This window comes from Ambystoma mexicanum, chromosome 1q (assembly GCF_040938575.1).
Source record: "Ambystoma mexicanum isolate Mex_15411 chromosome 1q, UKY_AmexF1_1, whole genome shotgun sequence".
Lineage (NCBI taxonomy): Eukaryota > Metazoa > Chordata > Amphibia > Caudata > Ambystomatidae > Ambystoma > Ambystoma mexicanum.
Genome location: NC_090922.1, coordinates 1040019169 through 1040045402, shown reverse-complemented (window position 1 = coordinate 1040045402; position 26234 = coordinate 1040019169). Strand labels below are relative to the sequence as shown.

At 44.1% G+C, this 26234-nt stretch overlaps 1 protein-coding gene across 1 annotated transcript in view; it reads right to left on the bottom strand.

Moving 5' to 3' along the window:
• The window catches only part of LOC138541042 (calcium-activated chloride channel regulator 1-like), a 311873-nt gene that overhangs the window by 214469 nt on the left and 71170 nt on the right, over positions 1 to 26234 (bottom strand). The window contains exons 2-3 of the mRNA XM_069641725.1: positions 337 to 477; positions 77 to 227 (exon numbers count right to left, since the gene is read on the bottom strand). Of these exons, the coding sequence (XP_069497826.1) occupies positions 77 to 227; positions 337 to 477 (292 nt within the window). The remainder of the gene's footprint in view (positions 1 to 76; positions 228 to 336; positions 478 to 26234) is intronic.

Here is a 26234-nt window from a genome sequence, read left to right as displayed (position 1 = left end):
AAAACATTTTAAAGGGTGCACTGCTGCCATCTGTGCTAGCATATCCACAAGGAATCGTGACAAGGAACGGGTTTACCTCGCGGTCCGTACACTTGCAGCAGAGTGTCATCTAATATAAAGTTAGGAGTGAAATGGATGTATTTAGCTGGTTCACCGCAGCCGCCATACTGCAGCGTGTAGGGGTCATTGCCGTACTTCAGGAACGGGTCCGCAACGATGACATCCGCCTGACAATACAACAATGTCTTGGTTATAAAACAGGCACACACGCTTGGGGTGTAACACGAAACATGCAAAGTAATATTTTTTCTATATAATGCATTAAAATGCCCTTACCTTATCAAATGATTCTGTCTTTGCTCTTAAATAAGTGGCATGTTTCGTCCATGTTAATGGTATTAATATTTTCACACTCTTGAAATACGCTCTCCTATGAGTTGCTTGGAACAAGTACGTAGAAGCCTCAGTCACCATGTCCTAAAGTTTAAAAAAACGCCTTTTAGACACGTTTGCCTGATAAGGAATATTTACATGTTATGTGTAGTTTAAAGGAAAAACAAATGCCCAAATCACATTAAAACAACGTAAGTACAGGAATCAAGCAAATACAGACGAACAGGTATTTAACAATGGCAATCAGGGATGTCATTTAGGGGTTGCTAGGGGTCGCAACTTCGACCGCTGAAGTCTCCCTAGCTAAACATGTGGTCTTCCTTGCTACCCCTAAAAAATTGGAGTGGCTGGTTTTCGGGTAGTTATAGCCGGTAAGATAGATCAGTGGGTAGAGCGCTTGCAGTTGCACATTCGACTCCCGACAAAGTCAACTCAGCCGTTCTTCGTGCTGAGGTTGATAAATGAGTACCAACACAGGTTGGGTGATATTGTATATATATATTTGTTCTATATGAAGCACGTGTTATATTATATAACACATCATTATCGTTTGGCCTTGGACAGTGATATCATAACCATATTTTTCATAGTGTACTTAGACACAATGCTATGTGATGCCACTTCCTGTTTTGTCAAGGGGTGAAAGGTCGTGTTACATCGCTTCTGTGATGTCACTTCAGGGTGGGGTCAGATGACGTCATCAGAAGTCAAGGGTCCTGTGATGTCTCTTCCTCTACCCCTGGCATTTTGGTGAAATGACGTCCCACAGAACGATTTCCTGACTGACAACTAGGAAGCTGAACATTCTGATGATGAAAGTGTTCCCTGTCTGATCACATAGATGGATTCCACTAAGTTCTGATATTGCTAAGTAGGACAGACTATGACAATTACAACAGAGCATACTTTGCTTTATACCATGTTCTGATCAGTTGGACTTTATATCAGGATAGAAAAAATCCCACAACAGTCCATGCAGCATAAAGATAACAATAATGGTTTTATAATAATTACAAGACAATAGATTTTCATTGCAAAATATCACTTCAAATACGTAATTCAGTAAATACAATCAATACAACAATTCTAGGTTATACCTGATCACACATACTATTAAATAACGTGCTAAAGTATAAAGTGCTATACAGGAAACATCTTAATGCCAAAAGACAACTAATCACCACCTCATATAAAACTGTAGTTTTATGAACTGTTTTAATAGTGTCAGAGCTCTAATAAAAAAATACAAAACTGGTCAGATACTTTTCACAATGTTTGTCCATAGCCAAAAACAGACATTCTTTGTGAAGACCCGAAGGCTCGGATTATGCTCAACTCTACACTTTACTTCTTGAGCAGCAAATTGATAAAAAGAATCATCACCTTAAGTATAAACATCAAATAACTACAATTCCCTCGAACATTTAGTGATTTTGTAGTTTCTTCTTAATTGGTCCTTGTTTTCCATGTGACTTTCTGTATCCAAGCACAGTCACAATCACCTACATCTTCCTTTGCTCCTTATATCTTCATCTTTCTTTGCTGCTCGACCAGCAGATAAGTGCATTTTTACTATATGCTATTTTGAATAGTACAACTAGAATATTGGTTAACTGAGTGTGTTGGTGTGAGTGACTGAAACGCTGTACACAGCATAGGGACGCAGCGTGGCAGAGCTTATCTGCAGAGTGTAAGACGCAACAGAGTTGCAGGCTCCAGAATATGGGTGGTGTACACCGGCGACAGGAGGCAGTAACTCCATCGAAGTCACAGTAGTGCTCAACGAGACACTCAGGGTTCCGGCGATCCTGCTTACTTCCGAGGAAGCTGCAGTTGGAGTAGCGCTAATGCAGAATAACGAAAAGCAGAGAGGTCGTTTAGGAGAAGATAATTATAATTGCAGGACGTGTGACCGAAGGCTCGCACAGGCGCCACATGCTGGGCAAAAGGGTGTACCGTCCCTGTTTGGGATAGCTGGCGTCAACTGCTGTTGAATAGTGCAACAGGATCGGTCCCAATTTTAAAGAATACAGGCTCCAGGGATGTCATTGGGGGGTCACCAGGGGTCGCAACTGCAACCCCTGGGGTTGCCCTTGCTACCCCTGTGGTCTCCCCTGCTACCCCTAATAAAATGAAAAGATTTATTTTTTCTTTTTTAAATTTGTTTTCTTTAATATAAGCTCTTGGGCTGGCTGTGGCCAGTGCCCTGTGGCTCTTTGTTTCTGGAGTTGCTGGCTTTCTTGTTCAGGCCTCTTAAAAAAAAAACAGGGGGTTGCACTAGTGCAACACTTTGAGAAGTGACCCTCAATAAGAATGAATAGGGATACAAATAATTTGTCTTTCTGGAATTCTATACAATAATTGCTAAACTCATCAAAGTTTTATTTCGGGCACACTTCAGGGGGTGAGTCTCTGATTTAGTCTGTTCTTAAACACCTCAACTCAGCCTTTCATCCTTCTGAGGTCGATAAATGAGTACCAACACTGGTTGGGTGATATTGTATGCATATTTGTTCTATATAAAGCACTTAAGCGTAAGTGCTTTATAATAACACATCATTATCATTTGGCCTTGGATGTCTTCTTGCATTCACTGTAATTTGGTAATATGGGCCTATACACACTGATATTAATGATACATATGGAAATCCATTCGTGTATGAAATGTATATCACATTATAGTGATATCGTAAACATATTTTTCATTGTGTATGTCGGAACAATGCTATATGATGCTCCTTCCTGTATTATCAAGGGGCGAAAGGTCATGTCCCTTTGCTTCCCATGATGTCACTTCCTGTGATGTCATCAGAGGTCAAGGGTCATGTGATGTCACTTCCGCTACCCCTGGCGTTTTGGTGAAATTACGTCCCTGACAGGCTCAGTCCCAAGGAAAACTGCTTCCAACTCCAGACGGACACAATCCCAGGAGTTGTGTTTTTCGTGTCATACAGGCACAGTCCCAAGTAAAAGTTGTATAAACTTTTACCCTCATAGACTCACCTTAGCTGTAATTAAAGTGTTGTGAACGGGGGAAACCCCAGCTGAACTGCTGTACACCACGTATTGATCCTGTAAAGGGAAAACAACATGAGCCTGAGAGATAATATGTGAAGACTCAGATGTAGCACACACTAGTGGTAGTAGAATGAGTCACGTGGTACAAAAAGGCATTGGGTGCCGGCCTTGGCCCAAATAACAAAAGTATGGGCATAATGGACACACTTTTAGCCTTCTTTCAGGGAATGCAAGAGTTGAGAATGAGAGAGGTTTACAAAGAGAAAGGGGGAAGAAAGAAAAACTGCAGGGCATACAGCGGCCATACCCCCTGGGTATGCCATGCAAGAAGCACAGTGGCAGGAAAAGGGTGAGGTCATAGGGTAAATATGGACACAGAGGTTTGGAAGACTCTGCAGAAGAGATCTGGCACAACGGTGAAGAATCATCTGAGAGAAGGTCATGCGAGTCAGATGAATCATCGTCCAGCAGTGCTAAGAAGCACAAGAGTAAGAGTTAAAGGCCAGCGGATGACGAGGAACCAGGGGAAGAGTTTGATCCAGATTCTTTAACACACCCCAGGTCTTCAGAATGGGAGACACCAAAAACAATACCAGCTTACCTGAGGAAGAGACTGAGGGCCCCCATAAACAAAGAGGCCAGAAACAAGATGAGAGAAGAATGCCCCCGGCCCCTGGTACCAGACGGGGTGGCAGATACCCTGGAGATAGATGTGTGAATGCTCACCTTTATGGGGAGATATGGCAAAGATGTTAAGAGGGGCATCAATCGATCTGGGAAATCATGGCAAGACAAACTTAGACGTGATAGGACCAATAACAAAAATATGACATCTCGCTGAGGAGGCCAAACAGTAAAAAGAAGCAGTGTACCCAATCTTGGCAGGTTGGACACAAAGAGCGTTTTCCCTATTAGGAAATGCCAATAGTGCCATGATGACCGAAAGAAGACAATCTATTTTGGAAAAGATTGACCCCAAGCTGGGCAAATTGCCACGGTTAGAAGCGGCAGCAGCAGCTAAAGGGAAACTATTCGGAAAGATATTTATAAAAATATGGCTAAGTTTGCCAATACTTACGACACATTGGATAAGGCACAAGATTCATTGAAGGGGGTATTTGGCAGGAACATTTTCAACAGGGCTGGCAGAGGCAGGGGCCGCTCGGCTAGCCGATACCCCTCTTATAGGTCTTCTATCAACAGAGCAAACTGGAAGGAACAGGAGGACCATCGTCTCGACCACTTCTTCTCATTGAAAGGAAGAAATTTAGGCAGAGGGTGGCGGTCCAATGGTAAACAACAAACTAATAACACAGGTAAGAGCGTTGTCAGCAACGCAAGACATTCATTTAGACACAAACATCCCACTTGTGGGTGAGAGAGTGGCGCAGCGCATACACAAGTGGAGAGAGATCTCTGGAGATTTATGAGCATTGGAGACGGTAGCTTTCCACTTGTAGAGCTTCCAGGAACTGGCACAGGCGTATCTGCCGAGGCTGCTCAGGCTTACCAGAGAATACAAAGAACTATTAGATGCAGAGATAGGGAATCTGTGTTAAAAAAAATACCATTGCACCTGCAGCAGAGGTCCCAGGATGCTACATGAGCAATATGTTTCTGGTAAGAGGAAAAAACAAAGTCAGACCAGTTAGCATCCTCAGGGCACTAAATGCATTCCTGGTCTACAGGCATTTCAAGATGCAAGGAATCCATCTATTGAGAGACACACTCAAGAAGGGAGACTGGTTGGCTCGAGTGGACCTCAGAGACACTTATCTAATGATCCCCATTACAAAGAGTTAGCGTTGCCTACTCCAGTTCCTCTGGAAAGGACCGAGATGGGAGTTTACAAGTGTCCCTTTCGGTCTGGAATCGGCTCAATGGTGCTTCACCAAGCTGATGAAACCAGTGGTTTGACTTCTGAAGGAACAAGGCATCAGGCTGATTATATTCCAGGATGACATCTATCTAATGGGGCAGAAAGGGGAACTGCTATTAGAGCAAGTGAAAACCACAACCGACTTTCTACAACAGTTGGGTTTTCTGATCAGCTGGGAGATGTCAGAGGTAGTCCTGGCTCAATCGATGGAGTTTCTAGGTTTCATAGTGGACACTGAGCTGGTTACCCTCAGATTGCTGCTCGAGAAGGTAAAGCCAATCAGGAAAGAAATCAAGAGCATTCTGACAAAAGAAATGATATCCCTGAGCGGTCTAGCCAGATTAGTAGGGCGTCTATCATCTCAATTCAGGCTATTTTTCCAGGCCCTCTCCATTATCAAGTATTACAATGACTCAAAATTCAGCATCTCATACAGGGACTGTCATACGAGCAGAGTTTCTACATCGCAAGAGGTGAGGACGGAACTGGTGTGGTGGTACCAACACATGGAGGCCTGGAATGGGAGAGCAATACTTGGATCATCCCCAGACCTTATTATAGAGCCAGACGGCTGGGGAGCCTCGTGCAGCAAATTGACAACAGGAGGGAGCTGGTCAGAGGAAGAATTGGCTTTCCACATCAATTGCATCAAGTTGTTGGCAGGGTCATTTTCAGTTCAATGCTGGACCCAGGAGAGGACCAAATGTTGTATACTTCTCAAGATGGTATAAAAGCGACCAAAATGGCTTTATACCTGGGCGCAGCACAGCGCTGAACTTGCGCTGCCTGCAACATGTGCTTGAGCAAACTGCAACATCCCAAGAACAGTATGCCATACTCTCCCTGGATGCCACAAAGACGTTCGACTCGATATATTGGGAACGGCTGGTGGCTGCACTGAGGGAATTTGGTTTTGGTGAAGGGTTCATCCGATGGGGGCAAATACTATACACAAACCCAAAGGCCAGGGTCAAAATGGGGAGGCTGGTGTCAGCGATCTGGGACATCAGGTGAGGGACAAGACAGGGATGCCCACTATCTCCGATGCTATATGTACTGGGCCTAGAGCCAATAGCAGTGTACCTTAGAAAGCAGCACCTGGATGCTGGCATCTGGATAGGGGGGAAGCGACACCTGTTGTCGCTTTATGCAGACAACGTGCTACTGTACGTAAGGGATCCTCACCTGAATGTGCTGGTGATCCTGGACATACTCGACAACTACGTGAAAGTATCCGGGATCCACTTCAACAGGGCCAAATCCTGCATATTTCCGCTGGCGGGGCTGAGCGGCAAGCCAGCTGAAGAACTACCAATGGTGGGACTTAACTGGGAGATGGAAACGTTCAAGTACCTGGGGGTGAACGTTAGACACACACCAGAGCAAATGCACGAACACAACACAGACAAAGTTGTATTGGGTCTGAAGAGGTCCATGAAGTTCTGGTCGAAACTGCCACTGTCACTATTGGGCAGGGTAGCCATCACTAAAATGATTATCCTCCCGAGATTCTTGTACTTCCTTCAACAATGTGCACCACTACATACGAGCATCCTTCTTTCGTTCCCTAGAGAGACTGCTCCGAGACTTTCTGGGGGGCACTGCACACCACAAGCTCCCATTAGCAATACTGTATTTACCATTTGATAAGGGCGGGGTGAAACTCCCTAACTTGGAAAGGTACTACTTAGCACATAACTAAATGGTTATCAGGCAAACCCACCCTAGAAACAGATTTGCTACAACACCTAATTTCTCCCACACAACTGAAAGAAATACTATGGGTTAAACTGGAGGGCGCATAACACACACCCCTACTGGTCACACTAGGCAGGAGGATCTGGAAGAGAACACACGATCTACTAAAACTGGTAAACCCCTACTCGTCAGATGTGCCAATGGCGGCCAACACATGCAGAGCTGGCTCCGACATGGTGATAGTCAGAAAATGGGAAGAAATGGGGATATACACATGGGGCGACCTATACGAATACAGGGCCTTTCGGGAATTTGCTTCACCACAACAGAAAGAGGGGCTACCGAGAGGGCAATTTCTTTGGTATCGCAGAATCCGCAAAACTGGTAGAACAAAATGGGAGGGTTGGCCAGAGGAGCCACAGGAGTGCTCGCTGCTGACCCTAATGTACAATCTGAACGACGGCTTGAGACCAACATCCAGGCTGTACTGCACTCTGATAGACCCACCCAACCCCAAAAGCACATCATTAAAAGAGTAGTGGGAAAGAGGTTTAGGCGCAACCATAACAGAGCAGGAATGGGAGAGAATATTGGGTTTCCCGAAAACTGTATCCAGGAACCAACGCTTCAAACTAATGCAATTAAATGTCCTGTACCGCACGTACATGACACCACACAGAATAGCAATGTTTAAAACAGAAACTAGTTCCCAGTGCCCGTGGTGCAAGGGTGAGAGTGCGGACATGTTACATATGTTTTGGGAGTGTGTGCGGGTGCGCAGCTTTTGGATGTGAATAGAGCAAGCATGCAAGGATGCATGAATAAAGAGGTATGAGTGGTCACTGAAGGAATGCCTACTTGGTGCCTACCCCCGGATCAGCAAGTACAAACACGTGACCAGGTTCATGGACTTGGCCTGCATACTGGCCAAAAGAACCATTGCCATGTCCTGGAAAACACCTATGGGACCGTAATATGGAAAGTGGCGAAAAGAATTTGAAAGGTGGGCAGAGTCGGAAACCCAGGTGTGGGTGGAGGGAGTGACCAGATCGGACTCAGATGGCATTGACAAATGCGGGGCGTGGAAAACACTACTCTGGGACATGTTCCACCCGTCCGATGATAAGCCCCCATGAACGCTTCCACCGAAGCAACTCACACTTGTGAAGCGCCCAGACAATACACCCCTGTGTCATGTGGACATCCCCCAACTGCGTTAAGTACCAGGTAACCACCACCCCGGACGCTGTAATACCTGCCCCGAGACCAACATGCAGGACACAAGCATGTGTAGGAAGTTGTTGTTAACTGTTATTTGTTACTATTGACAAGCATAGGCATGCTTTATTGGAAATCAATGTATAATTGTAACTAACTAAATTCCAATAAAAACATTCAAAAATAAAATACTTCACAAGATGGATAACGCGTCCACCGTGAGGTATATCAATCGCATGGGCAGGACAAGGTCCACGATTCTAGCAGAGCTAGCGAAGGACTTTTGGCATTTATGTCTACAAAGGTGGGCCAGCGTGACAGCGGAACACCTCCCAGGTGTTCAGAACCAGGTGGCAGACTGGAATTCAAGATACCTGAGCCTCCAGTGATTGGCAGCTGGATGAAGTGGTGTCTCAGGAAATCATGATAAGTTGGGGTCCCTGTCAGACGGACCTGTTCGCCTCGAGACTGAACAGGAAGCTAAAAGTTAAATCTTAAAAGTTAAAGGTATTTATATCGTGCACCATCACCAATGGAGTTGGTCCCCAGGTGCTCTGGCAGATCTGTAAACAAGAAGGCGGGTGGGGTTGGGTTAGTCGGGATAAGAGGGAGTAGGAGAGTGAGAAAAGTGGTGTGCTGTTGGTGGCTTCAGTTCGGTATACACTGCGCGCTGAGCTTTGCTGTAAGTATTGGATTGGGCCGATAACTTGTGTGCTGTTGGTGCCGTTTATGTGTTGTTGGTTTGTTGTTGATGCAGTGTGGTAAAGTGTGTGCGGTTTGCTGGGCGAGAGTTGGTTGTGTGAATTTTCAGGTGAGTTAGGAGTGCAGAGATTTGAAAGTAACATAATCTCACAGCTGGAGACCGGATCCAGAAGCAACAGCGATGGATGCCTTTTTCTAGGTCTGGAGCCCAGCCACAGAGTACACATCCCCTCCTTTCTTAGTGATCCCACAAACTCTCACACAAGTAAGGGGACAGAAAGTGAGATTAGTCATAGTAACTCAAGAATGCAGAGGACAGGCCTGGTTTCCGGACATGTTAAAGATGTTGTATGACAAACCAGTCTTACTTCCTCAGATGGAATCTATCATACCAGGGCCAACAGGCAAGCCTCACCAGTTAGTTCAGATAGGGAGCATGAATCTAATAGTATGGGCGTTTTCAGGAGATTCTGGACTAAGCCAAGACTTTCAGGAGAGGCTCAGAAACTCATCAGGGAATCATGGACACCTGGAACCAAGAAAGCTTATAAAAACACCTGGTCAAAGTGGCATACATGGTGCCTGGAGAGGGACGTCCATCCCGTTCGAACAGATGTAATACATGTGGTGAATTTTATAGCTGCCTTAGACTTTTTGGGCTAAGTTGACTGCCCTGCTTGGTCTCATCTTGTGCAAAAGAGCTTCAGAAGTCAGAGCACTATAGGTTGACTGGAGAACCTTTTTGCCGACAAGCATCACATTTTATATATCAAAGGACAAAAAACGGGATTAAGACAGTAACAAATGCAACCTTTCCTGAATGGCTTAAGCTTTGTCCAGTTAGCTGTCTGAATGCCCATGAAGTCATGTCAGCACAGTTCAGACCTGCATGTGAATCTGTTATTAATTGCTGTGAGGAGATCATTTACAGCAGTTTCACCATCTACTTTAGCCAGATGGGTAAACTGGTGCATGCGACAAGCAGGTATTGACATTGAACAATATGGGGCTCATTTGATCAGAGGCGCCATGGCATCCAAAGATTTCTGGATAAGATTGGAGGACATATTGAAAGCAGCTTACTGGTCGAATTAGTTGATTTTTCTAATTTTTTTATTTCCGGCCATTCGACTAGGTGTCTACGTTGGTGGTGAATAAGCTTTAAACAAGCATAATCCGAGCCTCAGGGTCTTGACATAGAATTCACATTTTCAGTACTAACATAATAGGAAGTCATGATTCTATTAAAGATATGGAGGCAAAGGATTATCCCACCCTTGCAATCACACAGAATTGAGTGGGATGGAGTTAACGGATAATATAAGTGGAAGGAATAATTATACAGCTGATGGAGTATTTTATGCGATTGCCCACCCAGTCAATGATTGTTCTCAATAGATTTTATGTATGTTTCGACAGGTACGAATCCCAAGGCTTCAGGATTGGATAGGATAACAGATAAGGTTGTGGCATTAACCAGTTGGGACGCAAGTTACAAGTTTTGGTGAAACAGCTAAAGAAAGAGGAAGATGTAAGGAAGTCAAAGGAAGTTGTAGGTGATCAAAGAATGTGATTGGATACAGAAAGTCAAATGTAAAACAAGGACCAATTAATCTCACAAAATCTCTAAATGTTCGGGGGAATTGTGTGTTTGTTTGTTTGTACTTAATGTTGTGATGTTTTTTTTCTTTCAATTTGCTGCTTGAGAAGTAAAGTGTAGAGTTGAGCATAATCCTTGGCCTCCGTGTCTTTAATAGAATCATGACTTTCTATTACATTAGTATTGAAAATCTTTATTCATGAAGTTGTCTAAAATTCCTATTCCTGAAAAGAGGTAATAATGTCGACCTCCTTATGGGATCATCAACTGCTTTAAAACATAACATATGGAAAGATGTTTTTGACAAAATGACTACTGTTGCAAAGGAGTAAAGGGATGAGTAGGGGCTAAACCTCACACAAATACTAAACCAGCAGTCATCCCAAATATCTGTATAGATGGCCTACAAATGTTGAATAAAATTAAAAGAAATAAAAAAAAGATATTGCATGGCCCTCGGTAGCGGCCGTGTAGTTATGGATAAGTTGCTAAACTCATAGGAGGAGCACTTTTTAGGCGGCTCATAACTTCGCTTCCCCTGGACGAATCCTCACCAAACTTTGCAAAAAAAAGTATATGGCCGGCTCAGAATTTTTTTGCCAAGTTGGGTGAGGTTTCTTGCAGGGGGGGGAGCAAAGATAAAGGGGGAGTCCCCATTTTTTTTTTCCATAGACTGAATGGGGAAAAACTTTGTGCACGGCTACAGCCTGAATGGCAGGACGGATTTTCACCAAATTTGCGGTAGGAGCAGGTGCTTTGGCCAAAAGCATGCTTTTGTGTGTTTGGTGGAAATCCGCCCAGTAATTATTTTGGAAAATTCTGAAATGCACATCCCAAAAATTTAGTGATATCTGGGTTCTCTCCTGTTCTCTCCGCGGACCGAAGTCTCATTGGTCTGCGGTATGCCGTGCTGTCGGTGAACAGTGGACGCAGCCAGTGGCTGGCTGGAGAGAAGCGTGCTGTGCGTGAATGTTTTTGGGAAACGCTGCCACGGTGTATCGGAGGACTTTGCGGCAGCGGAAGGGTCTGGAAAATGTACCGTACAGAATGCGTTGGTGGCAATAAGGGAGGGAACGGGTGGGGGAGTGAGAAGTGGTTCATGTGACATATGTAAGCGAGTACTTTGTGTAGTGTTTGGAGGCAGCTGTCGTAACGGCCCCATAGCTTCAGCTGCGTGCTGTTTGCAGTAACTTCTTTTCGTGGTGAGTGGTGGCAGGTCAGTTGCAGGAGGGGACGGAATTGCACATGACATAGGTTGGGTGGGAGCGCAGGAGGCTGTGCGCTGCGGATGGAATGCAGTAGTTGGGCACATGGTGGTATGCATGGGTGAATGAAGATGCGGTGGGTCTGTGGTAGGAATAGGCTATTGGGCGCATGGCCGAAGGCCGTAGGCTGTAGGGTTTAGGGCATGCACAGATGAGCGTAGGACTGCAACATACCCAGCGCAGGAACGCATGTTTGACTCTGCATTCGGTGGAGAGTGGTGCTTGCATAGTGTGGTGTGTGCAGATTGCTTGAAGTAGGGCCAGTGTTGCAAACAGAATGTGGGTAGGTTGCCAGTGGCACCATAGTTTGTGATTGAAAGTGGGTACGCCCACAGTATGTGATTGAAAGTGCACAGGGAGGCAGTAGAAAGTGTTTTGTTTGTACATTATGTAACTGTTGCAATTTGTTGATGCAAAGCGCCATGGCGGTGCTCTGTGGTTGGACATGCTGCAGTGAAAAGTCACGCAGTGTGGGCACTGGGTGCAGTGTTTGCATACTGTCAGTGTGGTCATTGAAGGGCAGCGTATATGTGCTTGGATAATGTGCTGTGTGCACAATGCTTGCAGAATGGGCAATGCCATAAACATTTAGTGGTTAGGTTGGTAGTGACACAACACTTTGTGATTGGACGTGGGTAGAACAAAAGTATGTGAATGAAAGGGTTTAGGGGTGCCGGAGACAGTGTAATGTTTACACATAATGATAACTGTTCCATGTAACGCTGTGCATGTCCATTGCGGTGTGGACAGTGCTGGTGCCAGTGGTGCGTATGTGTATGGTGGTAGTTGGTGACATGCTGACATGCATGGTTGCATTATGGTGCGGTGATTGTGTGGAAGGACCATACCCACTGGAGAAATGCAGGTTTACCAGTGCATGTGGCATAGGGTGGTGATCTTTGGAGAATGGGTGTTGAGCACATTGTCGACATGCTACAGCAACACAAGTGAGTTGCAAAGCGTGTATTGTGCATTCCATGGTTGTGGTGATAGTTGCAACATGATACAGTATTTAATGTGCGGAAGGAGATGCTACAGTGAGAAGTTGTGTAGTGTGGACACAGGGTACAGTGTGTACATAATGTGAATATGGAAGTGGGTATGGTTGACGTGTAGCTTATATGTGGTTGGTTACTCTGCTGTGTGCAGATTTATTGAAGTAGGCCCAATGTTGTACAGCAGTTGTGCATAGGTTGCCAGTGACACAATACTTTGTGAATGTCAGTGTGTAGGGGTGGTGCAGGCTGTGGTATGTTTGTGGATTCTGCTAAGTGAGACACGTTTTTGTGAATGGGTGTTTTATGGTGTGGGGGAGTTGGGTGGAAGTGCTGCTACATTATGTTTGTGCATAATGTTAGGGGCCCACATGGTTGCTTGGTTGGATGTATAGTGTTGTGGCAGGTGTGGAAAGGGCTGCAATGGTGTGTGCATGGCTAAAGGTGTGCTGAGTGCATCTTAGGATCTTTGTGGATGCTGCAATTGTGCATTATTCAGCATAAGTTTCTGGTGTAAGGCTTTGCAATCAAACGGCACGTGTACTGAGAGTGTTTAATGGTAAATATGGAGTGGTGGACAGAAATAACAGTCTGCAATGCAGAAGTTTTGTATGTGATTGCTGCATGTGTGTTTGAAAATTTGACAGCACCCAATGGGGGAGTGCTGCAAAAAGTGACTGTGCAATTGGAAGAAGTATTGTGTGAGCTGTACTGGGCCGTGGCCCTCATTGCAGATGGGAAAGCGCACGTGAACATCCTGCCATTATGAGCAGGGTGGAAAGGCAAATGAATTTTGGGAAATAGGCCAATAGGAGTTTAGGGCGTGGTTCACAGGAAGAGGTGGTACCATTTCGTCCCAATACTGTGTCGTGAGGGTGATCGAGATGGAGAGACGCACAGTGCTTATCGTCAGTGATACATTTGTGCGCCATCTGCACAAGTGTTGTGTGCAAAGAGGCATTGCTAGTAATTTCGGGTTGGAAGGAGAGGACGCTTTCTGGACCTGTCAGGGTGACAGCAGTTTCGGTGGGATGGTTCGCCTGTGCAGATATGTGGAATCCATCACAAACGTTGACTTTGTCGTGCTGCACTATGGAAGTCTACATTTGGGTGACATGTCGTTTGGATGATTAATCCGTCACCTGAAGAGGTTGCTGACCACAGGGATGCGTATTTTTCTTACTGCCAAGTTCCTTTTCTCATGCATAATGGCAAGAGGAGTATGGGTCCATGACGGTGTAATTTGTCCCCAGCCAGAGGTCGGAAGGTGTGCTATAAACAGAATTATGCGTGAGTTTATGCAGACTGCTGGCATGTTCTCCACCCACTATGAGACCATGAGGTCGCGAAATATGCAATGGTTCCATAGAAATGGCATTTATTTGAGCGCTATTGGCAATGCCGTTTTCTATTATACTGTGCAAGGAGCATTGAGCAGTAGGTGTTAAAAATATGAGGATAGGCAAACAGAAACGCACATAAAGAGGAAATACAAAACAACTTGCTGGTACGCACGTCAATAAAAAAATCTTCATACATGTACGCTGGAAGAATGCATCCCCTACCGAGTTTAATATTGTTAACCTCACCCCCCACTCACTATCACGAAAAGGTAGTGGATTACGTGGTACTTTCAGGATTACACATGCCACATCATGGGTGGCTATGTGGATGTGTGCGGATGGAGAAATCGTGCATACTTCAATTGAACTTTGCAGTGGATGTGCTTTGGAATGGTACGACAATTGTACTGTAAATGTGTAGTTGCACATTTCAAATGTTGTACAGGAGTGGGAGTGTTGGATGATGGTGGCTTCAATGCGATTGGTGGGTGCGTGTGCACCTATTTACGCGCAACCCAATGAAGTAGAGCTGCAGAGAAGATAGTGCCAAGGGAAGAAGGACTGCACCACCTTTAAAGGGATGCAGCCCTTGTGCTACTTTGGGAGGCACAGAGCGAAAAATTGCCCTTTACACCACCTTGCCCAATTGCTATGGCAGTGTGAGGATTAGCCAATAAGGTAGTGTGGGTGTGGTTACCTGGAAGGGGAGGGGAAACTGTTGCACATTATACTCTGTGTACTGAGGGTGGCTTACATGGTGAAACGCATTGTGTTCACTGTAGGTGATCCCTTTGTCATAGATCGGCACAACTATGCCCTGCAAAGACACTTTGACGGCAATTTTGGTTTGCAAGGAGTGGATGCATTGTGGAACGCTGTCTATGAGTGCAATTTCGGCGATATGCATGCACTTTGCAAAGACCTTGCCAGTTTTCCAGTGGTAGATGTTATTGTCATACATTACGGCGGCATGCATATGCTTTACCTGGCTTGCTTAGATTTGTTACGTAGACTGAGGGGATTGCTGTATGTTGTGAGGACGGTTTCCCCCACCGCCAAGGTGCTTTTCTCATCAATAATGCCGTGAAGAGTATGCCCCCCTGCTCATGGATGTTGTTCTTAGCCAAACGCAGGAAGGTGTCTCGTCAACAGGAGCATGTCTACTTTTTTGTCTGCCCGTGGAATGCTCTTCTGCAACAATGACTTCATTAGTTGTGGAAATGCAGAGTTTTTCCAAGAAAATTGCATTTTGTTGTCACCCATTGGCGATACAGTTTTGTTTGCTCGTCTACAGGATGCGGTGAAGAGTTTACTGTACTAATGTGAGCACAAGAAAACACAAAAGCTAAATAAAAACGAAAAAGTGTTTCTGTTGAAGCATCTAAACACAAAAAAACAACAGGCTCTTTTAAGAGTCGCCCCTTTCCATGAAGGCCCCCTACCATGGTTGCAAGTTATTACCCCATGCCCACACGCAGCACAAAAGCCACATCCGGGGATTTAGTGGGTGGCGGCCATGAAAATGGAACTGTGGGGATTATCCAATCAGATGCTTAGGGTGTGCGGCAATAGGAAGAGGGACTCCTGCTTCCCTCTGGCCCGGCCCTCGACGTACTTGGGGACCCGCACGTGCCAATTTCACTGCTTCTCAGCATGCTGGCCTATGGAAATGGGACTGTAGCGATTGTCCTATCAGGTGGTGCTCGGTGTGCATCACAGAAAAGCACGCCAATAGGAAGAAGGACTCCTCCTGCTTTACTGGGGCACGGCCCTTGTGGTACTTTGAGAAAGGCATGTGCGAAATTCTGCGCTTCTCAGCACACTGGCCAATGGAAATGGGACTATGGCCTTTGGCCAATCAGGTGCTCAGGGTGTATGTCACAGGAAACAGCACCAATAGGGAGAAGGAATCCTCCTGCTTTTCCGGGGCGCAGCCCTCACGGTCATTTGGGGAAGGCACGTGACACATTTTGCGCTTCTTACCATGGTGGCCAATGGGAATGGGACTATGGCCTTTGGTGCTCTGGGTGTGCGTCACAGGAAAGGGCAGCATTCACATTTCCAATTACTTTGTGTACTGCGCCTAGCAAACATGGCAAGATGCACAGTTTTTGTCGTGGGTGATGGTTTTGTGGAAGATCTGTGCGTGTATGCCCTCCAAGAAGACTTGTCTGGCCATTTTGGTTTGAAGGGAGTGGACGCTTTGTGGTGTAGTGTCGAATCGTGATGTTTCGGCTTTCTGCTTGTAGAATGTCGACGTGTGGCCTCTTCAGCAACTGTACATTTTGTGATTGTGCACTTTGCAGTCTTCTATTTGGGTTACATGCCTTGTTCCCGTGTGTCTAGTCTGAAGATTATGATGAAAGCAGTGCAGAGCATGTTTCCTACTGCCAAGGTGCTTTTCTCATGTATACTCCTGAGAATAGTGTGGAAGTATTCCAATGATTCCTGTCGCCAGCCAGAGGTCGGAACGGGTCTCATCAGCAGAAGCATGTGTGACTTCTTGAGTGCTGCTGGGATGTTTTCCTGTGAGAATGAGACCATTGGTTCACGATACATACACCTTTTCAAGGCAAATGGCATGTCTTTGTCGCACAGTGGCAATGAAACGTTGTTTCGCAATCTACAAACTGCACAGAAGACCCTATTGTAAGAATGTGAGCTGACATTGAAAACACACATTTACGTATAAAAATAAAGAGAGCCACCAGAACTAAGGACGTCCGCTGCCCTGGTTGAAAGTTATTCGCCCACTCCCACGCGCGCACAGCACGAAATGTCTGCGAATATCGTGATAGTTGCAGGGTGGCACATGTTACATACGCCCCTTTTGAACATGACGGCCATAGAAATGTGCCTGCAGAGGCTACGGGATTGGGCAATAAAGTTTGTGGGTATGGTGTGTACGGACAGACTGTGCTAGACAGTGTATTTGTCAACAGAAATGCAGAGGGTGCGGTTATGGCTGTGTGTTTCACGAGGCACAGCATGTGGGTTTTAGGGGATTCCGACATGCATTGACTGAAAGTGAAGGGAAAACACTGTGCGTTGGCTACTCATTTTGCAATCTATAATGTGCATGTGTAGTGCTGTGGAGTACCTACAATGAAGTGCCTGATTTGGATTTCTCTGTGTGACTCTTTGGTGACACGCACTCATGACGACATTATTGTTGTTCCTTGCAGAGGGAAAATTGCACAACATGTTACACAAGTTTCAGAGCCGTTTGCGATGAAGGAGGCACTTGTCCAGTTCATGCATTTGTTTACGATCGATGCCTTGCATACGTTTCTATCGCATTATGCAGCCACTGATGTGGCAGCATCATTTCCTCTTTGGTCCATGAATGTAGACAGGGCGGTACATTGCAAAGACGTGTTTTGGGCCTGTGTATTTTATGCAGTTATGTAGTTATAAAGGCAATGATAGCTACTTCTTACATGTTTCACAGTAACCGACACTCTAAAACAAATGCATTCATGATTTGAGTATTTAACATGGAAAGATTTTGAAGGTTACACTTGCATGAGGCATGGTGCAGACACTGGCTACGGTTTCACATAAGTTCCTTAATGTACAGTGAAGAAGTGTGTAATACATGGTGTGTATAGCAATGCATTCCTCCATTACCTACTCACCTCATGTTAGTCCTTCCAATAATCTTTCATAGTTTTCTGCCACCATTACAATAACAATCCCAAAGTACATGCACATGTGATGTCATCAGTGATGTCATGAATGAGATTTGTGATGGCATCTTTGATGTCATGCGTGTTAGTCCTTGCAGTATACCTCCTTTGCCTTTTGTGGTCGAGGGCAGGCTATGCCATATATGCCAACATTCTAAAGCACCCGGGAGCGAGATTTCGTCAGATAAATCAGGAGAAATAAATTTTCGCATAGGAATGCATTGGGTTTAGAAGTATTTTAGGCAGATGAAAGTGAAAAATAAGCATATTATTCATTGAGAAATATGGAGTCTCCCGCTTAAATCATTAGTGTTGGCATTTGTGCTATACTCTTAGGAAGTGGTGTGAAATAATAATGTGGCAGCCCAAACACCAATAGTGCAAACATTCTAAAACAATAGAATGTGCAATCAAAGTTCTATAAAATATACATACTTTAACCAAACAAACAAAAATGCAAACAAAAAACTAAGGCAGGGATGGGGGCTTACAAGTCACTATGGTACCAAACGTGGACCAGGGGGCAAGGACCTCTTCACAGTACCCTATTGCTGTCTTTGAGGGCTGAACTGAATTGAGCCAGGCTTCTGGAAGCTTACTGAGTCAGTGATTCACTGTTGGATTGGTGAACTGGTCGACTGGGTCCAACATGCAGTGCGGTCTAAGCAACACCTGAACGTGGCATGAAGAAGCTTATGACAAGCAGAGGATGGCCGTGTCAGTGTAGTTCACAAGTGGTTTGATGCGGGAATTAGGCCCAGAGCTGGTCTTAGATATATGCAGGGGCTCCAGGAAAAGATGAGTCTTTCTTTTCCCTCAGTAAGTAGCCTGGTTCCAGTGCAGTTTGCAGAGTGGCAGATCTTGGTCCACAGCAGGTCACCCACATTGTTCCCTGGGGATGGTTAGGGGACATAGAACTTTCAAATGGACTGCACTCCAAACAGGGTTCCAGAGATGATTTCTTGGTGTCCAGGAAATAATCAAGTATGGAGTGGAAGACCCATTCCTTATCAAGATAAAAGGCTACAGGGGGATGGACAAAAGCAAGCCTGCTGAAAGGGGTCCAATCCCAGTTGTTATGAGTGGGCTTTGCCTCTTTGCATCATACTGAGTGTGCCATGTTCCTGGGGAAATGGAGAGGACAGGAAGGAAAGAGCGCAACACAGAAAAGCAAGATGGTGAAACCCTTCTTAGTTTCCCTTTTCGCTCTCTGACTAGTCTATCTCATCCCCTTCCCAGGCTTGCAGCTTCAAAGGCCCTTTCGTGTGCAACACATTGATGCGAGTCTGGCCTTTGTTATGCGTGTGCCTCTTTGAAGCATGGTTCCTAGAAGATCTCCTGGTGAGAGTTCCTGGGCTTCAGGGGAGGTGTTGCCTTTTCTTTCATATAATGAAAAGAGAACAGCATCCTGCCTTTTGTCTCACTTGCTGAAGTGAAGACTGGCAGGCTGGACATGAATCCACACAGTGTTCATAGAACTGACCTGGGTTTACAGGGTTGCTACTTGCAGAAGTTAAATGCAACCTTTGTAGTACATTTTGGTCAGAGCAGCTGTAAGGAATGCAAAAGAGACCTTAGAACCTGCCCTCTGCCACTGAAGAGCAGGTGCTGCAGATGTAAGGAGACTGATGCAGCAGGGGACATGTGAGCATTATACTTTTGGCATAGATCTTCAGGAAAGTGGGGACTGAATAGCAGACAATTTTTACTGAGACATAATTACCTGTATTATTTCATTATTTAATAAAAGTCAAAAAGCTAGAGCTTTCAAACCCTCACCAGATGGCAATCCGTTGCGATATTTCCATAGCACTGGGACAAAAGGGCAAAGTGCAACCTCAGTCTCACTGTCACTCCTATTCAAGATTGCAAAAACAGCTTTTATATCAAGACAGTAAAAACGCAATCAACTTTTCCATTGGAAATCGCCGCAAATAAAGATACCAACTCATGTAAGATTGAGTGCTTTTAATCACAGAGATGGTTCTGATAGACTGATTTGAAGTCTTAACATATTTCTTGAACCAGCATTTGCCATTTCGAAGCATTCAGTAAAAGCCTGCATATTCTTTGACAGTGTAGTTTAGTTAGCAAACATGGTTTATTCATAGAGGGTAGGCCATTCACTCCAGACAGTTGTTATACCAACTTATTTAGCCTGTTTGAGTTTTTCCTTTGGTGAGACAAAAAAGGATGGATTAGGTGGGCATTTTGATTCATTAGCATGTTCTAAAGTAAAGTAACAGAACGTAGCCTCTGTGACAGAATGCCATCTGTGAGGGTGTGAAATCCTATGCCTTTTTGATTTTAACTATACAAAATGATGGTGGATTTCACTGCTAAACAGGCCTCACTTTCCAAAGTGCCATGAGGAAAAAGAAAAGCACACACGTGTACTCTCCTGCACTGTGTCTACTGACAGGCCAGCAGCTGCAGTGTCAGTTGGAATCATTGCAGAAACAGATAAACATGTGCCTCCCCGAAACAGCGGGATGGAATAAAATACATTCCAACAGCCATTGGCTACCTTTAAAAGTGGGCACCCATGATCAAACTACCTTTATCTGCATATCCTTGTGATCTGGTAGCTGTAATTTGGTTAAATATAAATATAAAAATATATCTGGTTTGATAAAGTGGCGATTGAGGGAATATAGAAAAAATTACCACAACCCAATCTTATTTAATAAAATGTAATTCATCAACTTAGTTTTCCTTGACCTTTGTTGCTGTAGACCATTTGTGTACTTTGTTCGGGCAGGTAGTCTCACCAACAACAGATGGTGGGCTTGGTCAGGATGTCTGTTTTATGCTGGCAAGGCTTGACAACATTCCTAGGAGAGCAAGACATACCTCTTCTAGGGGTCAGGTAGGAGTTACAAGCTTAAATGAGGTCCCTGCAACATAATGGGTCAATCACCCTACGGTGATAATTAGGAGTCTTTTTGATCAGAGGTAAGCAAGGTAGAGGGCAAGTACACCATGGCTAGTGAAAAGGACCTACATACTGGAGAAGGGTACTGCCATCTCGAAAATTTTTAGGACGCACTTCCTTCCTGGGACCCCTCCGAACTTCCTGCAGACAAGGCACTATTGGAGGTGAAATCAGAAGGCACTCCCCTTGTTACAGCAGCACGCATTAGCCCCTTACAAAAGGATTGGAATAGTCCAATCCTTATACCCCTTTCCATCTGATCCCACGAAATGCCCCACCTGTGTCCCTTTACCCCAACACCCATGTCCCTTTTTTGTAATTCCTTTGTAATTCCCGATTATTATCCCATTATTCCCCTTTTTCTCCCCATCCCGCCACTACCCTTTCCCATAGTGGACCACAAATTATCCCAAAATCTACACAGGCAAGTATGCTCCTGGCCACCGGTCCGCTCCCTACTTAGACCACATTTACCCCATCAGCATCTCACCTGTCCCGTGATGTTCACTAACACTTCATTGTACAGCTGTGAAGAATTCCCATTGGAAAGTTGAGGAACTCTAGTAAATGGATTCTGCCATGAAAGGAAGATCTGCTAAACAGCCTGACTTTCAGACAGAAATCTGTGTTTTACGAACTGGAATTGGTGGGTGTGTACCCAGACAGCACTACTGGCCGCTGGTGCATTATTGAGGTTACTATAACATACCCCTGTATACTTACTGCTCGGCATCAGTAATGATGAGAGGGAGCAGTCAAGCGAGGGAGCAGTCACTACTTCAGGAAGGTGCCCTCTAAAGGATGATCCCTGACATGCATTAAGCACAAGTTATTATAATTATCGCATTGGCCATTTTTTTGCAATACAACCAGCAATCCCTTTGAACGTTAACAAGTAATTTTCAATAACTGGACCTCGCATCGTCCTGGTGGCAGTTTGTTTACAATTAAATATAATGCAATATTTGATTTTTGATATGATGCCCGATGGGAAGCTGCAGTTGTGCTGGCCAAAACGTTCTGATATCACTTTATTGGCAGCTTTGATTATGGATTCGTTTCACACACAGTCCTTATGTATATCAGCGTCTGGGAATTGGGATTCAACCAAAACAACCATGTGGGCCCAGCAATGGAAACTCACGTTTGATCTCTATGGGAGGCTTGTGACATTCCTCATATATCACAAACTCTCGCCAGGGGTTAGCTGGGAACCACTGTGAAATTATGAGGCTCACACCTATTGGAGGTGATTGATGATTTATTCAAGCATAATCTTTAGCCTACCGTCTCTTAAAGAAACATAACGATAAATGCAGCTGAAGGATTCTCCTAAGCATTTTTCCTTCTGCAGTCCATGTTCCATGTTCCACCCTCCTTACATCTAAATGGAAGGTGACACATGGAACATGCAACACCAGAGCAATTCCACAATAAGATTTTACACACCTCCATTCTTTACAGATAACAACCAATAACTGAGCAGTGATAACTGCCTGTAAACATATAGCATTCACAAACAGCGGTACTACAAAGAACAAATTAATAATAAAGATAAAACAAACAACAATAATAACGATAATAATGAACATTACATCAGCATTGACATAATGATAGATGTTATTGGAAGTATATCAACCTTTATCTACATGGATGCATGTAATGCAATTACTTAACTATTGCATGATCACATAATCTTTTAAGTACAAAGGTTTCCCACATACTCTTCTAGAACCTTTAACCACCTTTTCCTGGGTCAGATTACTCTTCTCATATGCATTCTTTCTTTCATGACTTTTATTCCCATTACCTGTATTGATATTCAAAGATAACTGGCTGGAACTCTTGCACACCCTGTTCGTGTTCCACACTCTACCATCTGATACCTTCACGGATCCATGAAATTTCTCTACTACTTTTGTCGGTTCTGACCACTTGGTATGTCCACCAGCAGTCACCTGGGGAAGGTGAATCCTTACCCAATCAACTACCTTCGCATCACATTCCTTTACAGCTTTTCTTGTATCAAAATATGTTTTATTCTTTACTTGTGTGTGTAGTATTTTCTTCTCAACATCCTTAATGTCAATGGGGCTCATTACGAGGCTGGTGGGAGCCGTGCCAGTAATGCCGGCAGGCTGCCGCTGGACCCATAGGGATTTATCGGCTCTGGACTTGCTGGACTTATCAAGGCATTACAGCCCCGGTGGTGCGGTAATTCCAGAGCCGGCATTCCGTTACTCCCCATTACCGTGGAGTCCCATAGGACCATGTGGTAATGGTTCCAGTGTTTCCACGTCTGTGTGCGGCCGGTGTCGTTATGCCCGCCAGGTCAGACCTGGTCGCTGTAACACCACACGCCACATAACTCAGAGTTTGCCGGTCCAGATACAACGGTACCAGCAAGTTTACCAGTACCGTTGTATCTGGACTGGCAAACTAGTAATGAGGCCCAATATCTCTTTTTTGAGATCTGCCTAACCATGAGGGACATACTCTCGTATTAGGTTTTCTACCCCTCAACATCTCAAAAGGTGATATCCCTGTGGTGGTGTTTGGAGTAAACCTATGTGCAACAATTGTATCTTCACAGATTTCTTCCAGTCACCACTCCTAGCCAGAGCACCTCTAATGCTATTCTTAATAGCATTAATATTTAATAACTTTATTAAATCTCTCAACCATTCCATTAATTTGGGGATGATATATAGAAATAGTTTTGTGTTCAATACCATTATCCTTAACGAACAATTTCATCTCTTCCGACACTAGCTGTACACCATTATCGGTGATGATCGTGCTGGGATATCCTTCCCTTCTAGAACCACATCCAAAAATGAGTTGATGTCTTTAGAACATACATTTTTCACCCACTCAATTTCCACCCATCTGGATACAATGTCTCTGAGCACTATACAATACTTCAAGGTCCCTTCACTTCTCACCGGACCTACAATATCCAAACCAAAACATTCCCATAAAATGCTAGGGATAGACATAACCGTCATTGGTTCCTGTCTTGTGATGTACCCTTTGGCTGAATTCTCACATTCACAACATTCCCTTATGAGTCTCTCCACTTGTAGGTCCATTGCGGCCCACCAGTAATCTTGCCTAACAAGTTGTTTGGTCTTTGTCATACCCTGGTGCCCTTCATGTGCCAGTTGCAATGTTATTTTCCTTACTCCTACAGGAGGATAAACTTTATCACCTCTGAAAACGACATTGTTTTTCATATGCATTTCAGCAATTATATGCCTGCTAGCTTCTGGAATAACTCCCTTTCTAATCTCATTACTCTTCAAACCATTTGTCAAAAGTTCCTTTACCTTCTCCAAAACTTCATCGGACGTCATAACCTGCATCCATTCTTCCTCTGAAACTACCTCCTGATTGACATTTAATATTTGTTCCTCCTCAACCTCATCATCTTCAATGTCATCAACAACATTAGTTAACCTAGATAAACAGTCAGCAGACTTGTTCTTGACACCAGGCACATATTCCATCTCCCAATTATAGTCTTGTAGGCCTGCTACCCATTTCCTGATTCTGGAAGAAACCTTATCCAACCCTTTGGTCATTAGAATCTCTCTAAGTGGTTTGTGATCCGACCTCACCACGAATTATGTGCCCCAAATAAATGTGCTAAACTTTCCAATGGACCACTTGACAGCCAGCAATTCCTTATCTATGGTAGAATAATTGCATTCTGCATCTCTCAATACTCTTGAGGCAAAAGCAATGGGATATTCTACTCCCCCTTCCACCTGAGACAAAACAACCCCTAAGCCATGGTTGCTGGCAATGGTGGTGATGATGCTTTTCTTGTTGGGATTGAATAATTTCAAAGTGGGAACATTATTCAAATCTACTTTAATCAGGCTAAACTCACATTCACATTGTTCACACCACTCAAACTTCACATTCTTCTTGACAAATGTTCTCATATTAAATGTTTTTCTTGCTAAATCAGGAATGAATTTTGCGTAATACTCCGCCATGCCCAAAAATGATCATTTATTCTTGCTAGTGGGACTGGGAATATTTATAATAGTGTTTACTAACTCCACCTCAGGTCTAATGCCTTTGTCCGAGATTTCATGTCCTAAATACTGTATGCATTACCTATTGAATTTGCACTTGTCTTTGCCGAGGGTAAGACCAGCTTCCTTAAAGATGTTTTAAACCTTATGTATCCTATTGTCATGTTCTTCCTGGTTTTCCCCACACACTGGCACATCGTCTTAGAAACATAAGACACCTTCCATCTGATGAAATAACTGATATATTATCCTTTGAGAAACAGATGCAGCAGAAATTAGACCAAAAGGCATCCTCTTACACTGAAATAACCCTTATGTAGTGATAAAAGCGGTAATGGTCCTAGATGTAGGGTGTAGTTTTATCTGATGGTACACAGATCTCAAATCTAGTGTACTCATTACATTGGCACTCTTAATAGTGCCCAACATTTCCGTTATATTGGGTAATGGATGCCTGTCTGGAATTACACACTTATTTACACATCTGAGATCAATACACAATCTTAATTTCCCATTGGGCTTGTGCACAATAACTAAAGGAGAGACCCACTCTGAGGATTCCACCCTTTCTATTGCACCTTGTGCTTCCATCATCTGCAGTTCCTCCTTCACTGCAGCTTTGATGACCAAAGGAACTGGTCTCACTTTTTGGACCACTGGAAAAGGGCCATCTTTCATCCGAATTTTGTGATAGAGGTTCTTCAAAGTGCCAAGTACCTCACGAAATACAAAATGTTGTTCAAGAAAGCTAGTTGATGCTTCTTCATCCACAGCATATACAGTCTCTAGGGCACTTTGGTCTAATTTTATCCTACGTCTCCTTTGATGTAACCAGCGTAGTAATGGAAGTCTTCCTTTCTTGTAGACATAGACTTTCCCCTTTGCCACACGGTCTATAAATTTGAGTGTTGACCAAAAGCATCCTTCTATTTCAATACATCTGCCACCATATGCTACAGGTCTGACATCCACTTCTTCCACCATGGTATTCATTTTGAAATCCTTCTCAAAGAGAACTTTTGGTAGTAAAGTATATTTTGCTCCAGAATCAATAACCATACTCAGGTTGATATCATTTGTTTCTATTGTTTCCATTGGCTTTTCCAAATCTGCATCATCATCCTCAATTTCATTTATGTTTGATTCTTCAATGGAAAAAGTGTATTCTTCCATCCCTTCGCACAGTTCCTAAATACAATCTATGTTTTCTTGTTTTGTCCTACATCAATTGGTGAGATGTCCCTAACAGTTGCATCTCTTGCACACCTCCTTGATTGCCGGACAATCTTCACTGCTCGCCAAATGATGTATGCTATCACATCTGTAACATTTCCTGCGGTCTTGAAACTCTTTTCTTTCCTTGAATCTTGTTGCTTTCTTCTTTGTATATACAAAATTCTTCCCCAATTGTTTTTTTATGGATGCATTCTTATTTTGAACCACTAATACCTCT